General features: G+C 33.4%; 1 protein-coding gene across 1 annotated transcript; it reads right to left on the reverse strand.

Annotated features, from left to right (window-relative positions):
• Positions 1-1,433: 1,433 nt before the first annotated feature.
• On the reverse strand, positions 1,434-4,471 carry LOC145069541 (uncharacterized). The gene is made up of 9 exons (XM_079016479.1): positions 4,076-4,471; positions 3,355-3,541; positions 3,126-3,259; positions 2,928-3,040; positions 2,609-2,846; positions 2,128-2,283; positions 1,944-2,023; positions 1,824-1,873; positions 1,434-1,691 (listed from the first exon to the last, which is right to left on the reverse strand). The coding sequence occupies exons 1-9, from the start codon at positions 4,469-4,471 to the stop codon at positions 1,564-1,566; spliced, it is 1,482 nt and encodes a 493-aa protein (XP_078872605.1). The 3' UTR covers positions 1,434-1,563.
• Positions 4,472-10,244: the final 5,773 nt, after the last annotated feature.

Here is a 10,244-nt window from a genome sequence, read left to right on the forward strand (position 1 = left end):
TTAATATTGAAATTTAGTTTATATATGAATACACTTTAGATTTGATATTTATTTAACCTAATTAACAAATTATAATTATTATTATAAAGAAATTGAAAAGTCATGGGAGTTTCAAATGAATGTGGTGAAAGGAAAAAAGAATGGGGGTTTCAAATGCATGATATTCAAGAAAAAATGCTAGTTTTATAAGTATATATATATATATATATATATATATATATATATATATATATATATATATATATATATATATATAAAGACAACTTATAACATATATTTATAATACAATTAACATTACATAAAAGTTGATTAAAATAATAATTACATTGTTGAAATTATACTTTTTTTTTATCTAAGTTAACCTCGTGTATAATTTGTTTCTCTTTGGTTTATTTGTTTTACCTCAAATATCACTATCCACAATTCTCCGTTGAGGATCTCTAGTTCCCAATGGAGATGTGGATGAGGATGGGAATTAGAACGAGAATTTGGGGATAGAGATGAGATTAGCGTCCAATATATTCCCTGTACCTGTTGTCTTCTCTAGTTTGACGTTCCAAATACATTTAGACAACTTACAACATTTTCACCGTAATACTTAATAGAAAAAAAAAATACATATATACCCTATGTTGGGGCAGGTATTTTTAGTTCCTATTGTTTTATTTCTAGTAGGAATACTGTCTATATTAGGAAAAAAATACCACAATTTTTTGGTTTCAAAATATTGTCCAAGTTGTCCATAGGGCGTGTTTGGCAAAAGTAGCTGTTAGCTGGAAGCGTGTAGCGGTTAGCTGGTAGCGGGTAGCTGGTAGCGTGTAGCTGGTAGCTGGTAGCGGGAAGCTGTAGCTTTTATTTGTTATATGAATGTTTGACAAAAGTAGCTGGAAACTTTTGAAATATATAAAATTACATAAAAGGACAATTGATTAAAAATAAAAAAAATATATAAATATATTTTTAAGGATAATTATGGAAATTGATTTCAAAAGCTCCGGAGCGTTTTGTTAAAAGCTACATGAAATAGCTTTTAGAATCGGAGCATTTTGTTAAAACTAAAAGCTAAACGCTCGTACTGCCAAACGAAACTTTTTGTTTCAACTAGAGCGTTTTGTCAAAAGCTAAAAGCTAGAAGCTCCCAAACGCTTCCAAAAGCTCCGTGCCAAACACGCCCATAATCTTTTTGTTTTTTTTACTAATTTCTTGTTGGTTTCATTAATAATATTTTTGCTATTCTAAAAAAAATATAAATAAATCTGATTTTTTTTCTTTACAATGAGTTGCTTTTAGTTTATACGATCCGGATAATATATGATAAAGATAATAAATTAGCAACCACGAGTAGACGGTTCTTTTTTGACACTATCCCCTTTTTTTGAACGGTGGGAACCATCCTTAACTAATTCATAAGAGTATGTGTCACAATTACTTCTTGATGCATTAAATCATTAATAACCATAAATCTCAATAAGTTTTCATCGCATTTAAATGATAAAAGAACAATAAATGATAAGAGAATTGTTCTAGATAAATCTTTAATGATTGTAAATCTTTTTGGGCGAGCTAGTTAGCATTCGCGAACGTATACTTTGAGAGCCACCCTTCTATGATGTTGATCTCTTTATTTCGCTGTTCAACTAACCAGTCCGGATCTGTAGCCATAGGAGTTAGAAGATCCGAGCAATGGTGTCCTAAGTCACATGATAACGTACAAAATTAAATAAATAAATTTATCAGAACTAAACCAAATAGTTATAAGAAATGAATAACCTTACTATATGTTTTTTTGTTTGAAACAAATATATAATGCATAAAGAATTTACCTTCTTGTGTATAAATAGCGACAACTGTATCTGATATGTTTTGAAGAACACTGCAACAAAAACAAAAGTTAGTATTTGAAAGAGGTATTAGATTCACATGAAAGGTTAAATAAAACTTACCCTCCTGAACTATATGGGTCTCGTAAGCCATTGGAGAAGATAATGTTGCTTGCGAACTTTTCAAGCACAGTTTTTATACCCTAGTAACAATATATGGTCGAATTATAAGATAAGATATACTATATAAAAATGGTTAAACTACAAATAACAATATAAGGAACGACTGAATTGATAATTGACATACATAACCCCCGAACTCTATAGGAGCCCAATATGGTCTTGGGGTGACACCAAAGACTTGTTGGCATTCCTTTGTGTATTCGCCCAAATTGAAAGGGTTCGCTTGGAACATCGTATCATTTTCTCCTTGTCCCATCGGCATTACCATTTCTGTACACGACTAATTTGTAACGAAAAGAAATAGTCAGACCACAGTTTAAAATGTCACAAAAAGAGGTTCTTATATATAAAATTTGTTTGAAGTCATCTAGGTAGCTACGTCATCGTCATATTTATGATGTGTTAATTAATATTTTAGTGGTGGTTATTGGTGTCGCTTTTGCTATACATGTTGGGTAATGTATGTCTCATTTTGAGATATTGGAGGGATTTAGTGACAATATTTTGGTCTCAAAAACGTTTCAAAAGGAAAAGAGACATGCATAATTGCACATATAAACACCTCGAAAAGCTACATGTTTTAAAACACTTATTCGATTGTATACCTGCCAATCCCATCCGGATTTGTTATTGAATCCCATATCAAATAAAGTTATGCAATTTGTTTCAGCTACACTACGATATCCAGCCATGATTCTGTCAAGGATGTAAGTTCCTTCTCCAGCAGCATCCGTTGCATTGCAAAATGTTTGTAAATAGTTAACTGTAGGGTCATCATATTGAGCCATAACGTCGTATATAATCTCCAAATGATACTTTAGAAGTTTAGTCGTGTTCACAGGCCTTCAAAACACGATCATTATATTAGAAAACAAATCACATTCGAGATGAATGATAACAAGAAATGTTGGAATTGTAACATACGTGCATGTGTTGAAAGTTTGGGAGAGATTCAACATGCCCTGAGGTTGAGCACCAACTCTATCAATTTCAAACCAAGATTCTCTTATTGTTTTGTAGCAACTCGTGCTTGTACTCTGCATATAAAATTTAGTTGTCTTAATTCACGTATAGTACGCCATGATTTAAGGAATAGAATGAAATATTTTGGTGTTTACTTACATTGAAGTCTTTTGAAACAACAGAAGCATATCCGTTTTCAGGAGTTAGGCCCATAAAATAGAGGATTGGAGCTGAAACCGCCAATGCTCCATAAGCAGCGTGTGGATATTTCATGCGAAACCACGAAGCAAGCACTAAATTTGAAAAAATAAATAAACCTCATTTATTTATTTTATACTTTATCTATACAAATATCATAGGAAAACAAATTAAAAAGTAATGGCCTTACTTCCACCATACGATGCTCCAATAGCTATGACTGGACAATTTACTGCTGACATGTTTTTTCTAATATCGATGATTATTTGAGCGTAATCTGCTAAAGCTTGCTCTGAAGTAAAGTATCCAAGAGTGTTAGCATTTTTATATGCTTCGTCATAAGACCCAAATGGCATGGAAGTCCCATAATAACGATGCTGAAAATATACAAATCATCAATGCAGGAATGATTAATTTAATGTTGGTGATTTAATCATCAAATATATTTTAGTGTAATGGATTTAACAAGTGTTTCAAGAATAGTGTTTTAGTTATAATACAAGTTAGGAGGTGTGGGAGTGCACACTTGTATTTACTAAACATTGTTAGTACCGAACCCTGATCTACTATGTCAAGTCGGGGGTCCCGCTTGATGTAAACTGTTCTCATTTATCCGTTGAGTGGATAAATCCTGGAAATACAACGACTTCGTTGAAACACAGAAAACTGAAAAACGCTTTCTTCTTCATTCTCTCTCAAAATTGATTCTGTATTTTGTGCCTAAAATCAGAATCGTTTCTTCAGGAATTATCCTAGTTTGGATTTCGTGATACCCAAGGCAATTAAGGTCGAAATATCAAACAAGAAAAGTGTATCACACAATTCCTATTTGTGATCCAGACTTCCTATAACCCAATTCAAAATTCCCCAACATTTACTACTCGATATAGTAATAATACAAACAAACATACCTCAATGTAGACCAAAAGACCTTTAAATCGCGAAGTAATAACGTGCTCGAACCCGTTATATTCTACATCTCCCATGATATCGGACTCCGCACCCACATAAAGAAAGATCGGGGAACTGTTAGTGGGTCCACCCCAGTATTTACTATTCACCACATAACGTTGTTGAAAAGTCGTGTAACTTTCGGGGTTAAAATTGAAGTGATCCAGTGTTTGGGTGTAGTTATAGACCTCATATTCTTGTGACTCGTTTATACTTTCAGAATCAACTTTTGCTGTTAAAAAACTATTTTTAGCGATTAACTTGGTTGCTCGGTAATGTTTTCCCGACACACAAGTTAGTGCTATTAAAACAAATAAAGACAACTTCAAGAGGAAAGAAAGATTTAGTTGGGCCATTATTGTTGTAAATAGAGTACAATATTTTCGTTCCTCCCCTATTCAGCTTAAATAGTTGAAGTTAATTGTCAAAAATGGAGCTTTGGACTTGTGTATTTGGAGAGACAGGATTGAAGTTTGTATTTTCTGTAGTGTTATTGGCTATGGACAGTTTTTTTTTTTTAAACGGCCAATTCGCACTAAAATATAATGTTGAGGTCAATCAAAAATGGAGACGGCATACATTTTTTTTCTTATCGAAATTAGCTTTGCAATAAATACTTGTACATTCTATAGTGAATTCAAGTTGGCCGACTTTGAAATGAATCAACTTCGATATAACATAAGCTAAAGCACAAAAACGAACATCGAAGTTTCAGCCTTGTTAAGAACGTTGCAGATGAAAATCAACAACACTAGTACGACAGAGTTATATTCGTTTTCGGTCAAACGATAAAGTTTTTTTCTTGTGATATATATATTGTCTTCAATTAGTATTAACTTTTTCTTAACAGTTGATTTTTTCATTAAAAAGTTAGCAAAAGGCTAACAAAACATGACGTACAAATCGCCAAAATTAGGCTTTTTTTATAATCACCAAATATACAAGAATAAACGACTTTAGCAAGAAACTAGAGCAAAATAACAAAAATTACAAAAGGTAAAACGGGTATTGTAACCAACAAATCCAATTTTTAGAGTATTTACAATTTCTATTACAAAACAACAAAAAATAAATAAATAAATAAATAAATAACTCCTTTATAGAATCCACTATATGTCCATATCATCCTTTCTGATATTTTTTTCTCCCCGCAAAAACTCTATCGTTTCAAATATACCAAATTCTAGTACAAACAACGTCCGCATCAATAAATTGATTCCTTTAGCATTCCATGCAAGGTGATCGATAAAGTCAAACAAAGTACTACCTGAATCAAGAATTGGATGGTAGACATGAAACCATCAGAATTTTTCAGTCCACCTTCTAGGGTTTAATAATTAGGCCCCATTATTACTCCTTATTTTTCTATTACGATACACAAACCAATTATAAGAGTAGTGAATAAGACTATCAATTAACGAACTCCTTCGAAGAGTATGATATTTGAACATAATCCTATTCTTGAAATTCCAAAGATTCTACTATTTAGTCATAATGATCAACTCTAAGGTTGCCCTCTTCATGGAAATCTTCACACCGTCAATCCAACTTACTACATCTTCCAAAACCAACCGACTCAATATAATAATATCACACCACTTTCCAATGAGCTTCCACATCTCTACCGCTAGTTCACAAATATATATATATATATATATATATATATATATATATATATATATATATATATATATATATATATATATATATATATATATATATATGGTTATTTTGTTTCACTATCTATTGTGTGCATGTATGATTGATTTTGGACCAAACTTACAAATCGCACGACTGATGGAAATAATGTTAACTCGTTTGCCCAAGATTAATAAGTGTAAGCGACTTATTTAATCAACAATGCCAATTTAAAATATTCACCTTTTGGTGGAAGGTACATGTTCCCCCTAACTATAGTAGGACCATCCTGAAGAGATTAATCATCAATTATCTTTCCAACTTTCGATAGTGTAAACTCTTCCACACCCCTTGTGTCCCAACCCCATTTATCCCTAGAATCTGAGAAAGTGAAACCAAGAAGCGCGTCCTACAATTGACAGAGCTCTTAATTCACAATCTCTCCTTGAATCGGACGGCTCGAATTCTATTCCCATGTATGAACATTACATCTTTGATTAATTTTACAATTTAACTTGGTTTCTAGTAAAAATAAATTGAGTTATGAGAAGACAATTACCAATCCAATGATATTTCCAGAATAACATATCATTTCCTATGCCAACCCTTTTTAACAACATCATGTGTAATGATACCGAAATCAGGTAATTGATTAACTATTCCAATGATCCTTAACCATACCTTTTTCTCCATAACCACAACATCACCCCAACCAAAGCTATCAACCTTACCGTGAAAGTCTTTATCACTTTGCTCCATAAAAGCTTCATCATTATTAAGAAAACACCACTACCATTGAAATAATAAAGTTGTATGTAACACCAAGTTTTCGGTTCATTCGTAATTATTTAATCTTGAGTATGGTGTGGCTATAGGTAGGCGTGCCATGCCTAGCCCAATGCCTTAGACCTTCTCGAAAATTAGGCCTATTTAAAAGCACTAACTTCTAGGGCTTGGTCATTATCATCTGCCTCCACTCCCTAGAGACTATATCTCGAAACCCTAGCCCCCTTTCTCTTCTTCTTGTTGATTTTGGAGCTTTTATGCATTATCCCTACATGTTTGGTGTTCTTGAGTGGTGCAAACAAGAAACTTTCACTTTAAGAGCTGTGCAACTGAATTGTTCAACCTTCTTTCAGCTTCTGGACTTTCGTAAGTCATAAAGATCCTTGTTTTGCGTTGTTTCCTCTTTGGATCTATAAGTTAGCTAGGTAATTGGAGTTTTAGTCCTTTGGAGACTTGTTCTTTGGAGTTTGAAGCAACTCTAGAGGTTTTTTTATGATGATATTATACAGATCTAGCCTTTAGTTGGGAATTTGGTGCATGATAGGGCTTTTTAAGCCTCATGCAAGTGATAAGTGCATTTACGGGCATTTTGGTGAATTAGAGTTTGAGATCTTGGTTGTTTGGATCACCCAAATGGATAAAGTTGGAAACATTATCCATTAAGACATCTTAGAGATTCAGATCTAAGAGTTGTGGCCCATGACTTTGTGGTTTAAGGTTTTAAACCTTAATTAGGAATTTAACTATTTGAGAAGCATGGCACGCTTCTGTAGAGTGTGGCCTGCTTCTAGATAAATTGTCCTGAATTCGACTATTTTGTCATGTAGTGAAGCATGAGGCGTCTGCAGATACACGACACGCTTCTGTAGGGCGCGATGCACCTGGTCAAAGTCAAAGTTTGACTTAGGCTATTGACTGTTAACTTTTGACTAATTTGACTTTTGGTCAAATTTTAGGGAAATTGAGTGTTTATCTAAGGACTGATATAGGTTATCATTAGGTGACTTGTGTTAGTTGTTTCTATGTCGGGGTTGTTGGTGAGCTTCTATTGCTTAGTTGATGTGAGTTTTCTCACTATATTATATATTACAGTATGTGTCCTAGTAGGTTAGGATGTGGTTAGACTGTAGAATGTTGTTAGGTAGGTAGACTTGTAAACTGTTATCTATTACACTACGTTGTGTATTTATATGTATTATGTATATGTTGACATATTTTATGGTGGGTTGAGGCATTCCAGCTTTGTGCGGAAGGCAAAGATGTGGGCATACCAACTTTATGTTGAAGGCCAATCGGTGAGTTGATGACAAGATCAACATTAAGTGTTGTGAGTCTAGACCTTCACAAAGGGTGGGTTGATGGCAACATCAACTAAAGTGTTATGAGCCTAGATACTCGATGTTGTACAGGTAGATTGGTTGTAGCCCCAAGAGCTTTCTTTGTATGCATGTATGTTTACTGGTATTTTGGGGAACTTACTAAGCATTATGCTTATAATTGTGTATTAAATATTTTTCAGGTATTTTGGGGAACTCACTAAGCAACAATTCCCCAAATCCAAATCAATATACATAAACTTGTAACATCCCAAAAACAGTGGTAAAAATTTTCATTATTCAATCACCCAAAAATACAACCCAATTGTTCCAAAACAACCATATTATAATTATTGTCATCATCAAAGTAAAATCAAATGTTTATGCATAATACAATCGAGGGGAGTGTTGTGCGATCACATCAATCCTTTCCCTTTCGAACCAAAAGTAAACCATAAAACCATAAGCACAAAACTTAGTGAGTTCCCTAAAATACCACTAACATACATAAAATTGTCATGGGCTACCCCCATGGTCTTGTCCATGGAATGTCATGGGCTACTCCAAAGGTCTTACAACCAAGTGTTATGAGCTACCCTCATGGTATTTCCTTCAAATTCCATGGGCTAACTGTAACGCCCGGGTTTCAGGGCTAAGCATTTTTGTCAATGTAATAGTCTAGGTCAACTCTTGTAACTCTTTTTGAAGTAATAAAGATGAAATATTTGAGTATTATGTGAATTATATGTGTTTATTATTTAATTATAAATGTATAATTAATAAAGAATAAAAATGAGTGTCAAAATTAAAGTGTGAGATAATCCCGATATCTCTACATAAAGTTGTAGAATATGTCTCAAGGTTTCCGTGCATATAAGGAACGCCGAAATCCGAGTTATAACGAAGAAGTTATGACTCGTCGAAGTTTCACGATAGAACCGGCACGATACCGGGAAGCGTGAATAGTGAATTTACGATAGAGTGAGATTTAGCCTTAGTGATCTAAACGAAAGTCGTAGAATATGTTAAACTAAGAACATCGATAAAAAGAACGCCCAAATCTGACTTCGTATGAAGAAGTTATGAGATTTTAAACAGACCAATCCTGTCCCGGCTTGTTAAAAATATAACTTTAAAAATAAAGTCAAAATTAGCCGACGGAGTCTAAACGAAAGTTGTAGAGTACGTCTTCACCTACGCGTGGATATAAAGAACGTCAAAAACGGAGTTCGTATGAACGAATTACAAATTATAATAGCATATTTACGTATTAAAATAAAGTATAAATCATGTATACGTACACATATATATATACATATGTATATATCATTAGAAAGGTATCGACGATGCGGTCATTATAAGACTAATGTTGAGTTCTTTCGACATTAGTTTAGTACAAATATCATTAAATCCATTTATAATAGTATTATAGAGGGGTGTTTAGTTGTTTATATAACTAAAAGGTCATTAAGTAATTATGGAGGGTAGTTTTTGAAAATTCAATTAGTATAAATAAGAGCCTTGGGCTCTCATATTTCTTGCACCATTCTCTTGATTCAAGAGTCTTTCTCTCCTTATCCCCCGAGCATTTCGGTCCCTCGTGATTCGACTTCTCTTTCTGTAGCTTAGTATAGTAAGGTGAGCGCTGAAGCGCTGCACGAATCTTTCTTAGAAAGATTCAGCGACGAAGTTCTACCCCTGCAGAGCCCGACTCCTAGCTAAAACCCCCTTGTAAGTAAGTTATGCTTACCTTATTTTAATATAGCTTATATTTAAAATTAGTATTGTTATTATGAACTTATAATAAATATTTGAGCTATTATTATAACTTATATAAGTGTCGTTATAATATTTTTTTTAACTACTCGCGGTACGGGGAATCTGGTTTAAAGGGCCGCATAGGGTTGTTGGATTTCAGAAGTGCTATATGCCAAAATGGTCCTGCCCTCCGGTGTTTTATCTCTGGCCCCTGTCTGTACATAGTGGTTGGAAAATATTGTTTAACGCTTATATAATAATAATAATACTAAGACTAATAGTTGGTCACGGTAAATATTAGACTAAAATTTAGCGATAATAATGCTAGGTTTCGTCGAAGGAAAATAGAATCGTTAGAAGCAAGCGCTGCCCGATTTTGGAATCATCAACTTAACAAGTGAGTGCATAGTTACTTTCAACTTACACATAGATATGAAGTATTTTATATAAATTACGTGCTATGTGTGCATATTATCTGAATACTTGCTATCTATGCTAGATGAACGTTGTTATACATGTTTTCAATGACTTAAACTGTATATGTATTTTATATCTACGAAAATGTTGGGGTAAAACATGGGTAGATGTAATAGGTGATGTGTGATAAAATGATGAGAGGCCTCGATGTTGA

This window comes from Lactuca serriola, chromosome 1 (assembly GCF_051521515.1).
Source record: "Lactuca serriola cultivar US96UC23 chromosome 1, Lser_US96UC23_V15, whole genome shotgun sequence".
Classification (NCBI taxonomy): Eukaryota; Viridiplantae; Streptophyta; class Magnoliopsida; order Asterales; family Asteraceae; genus Lactuca; species Lactuca serriola.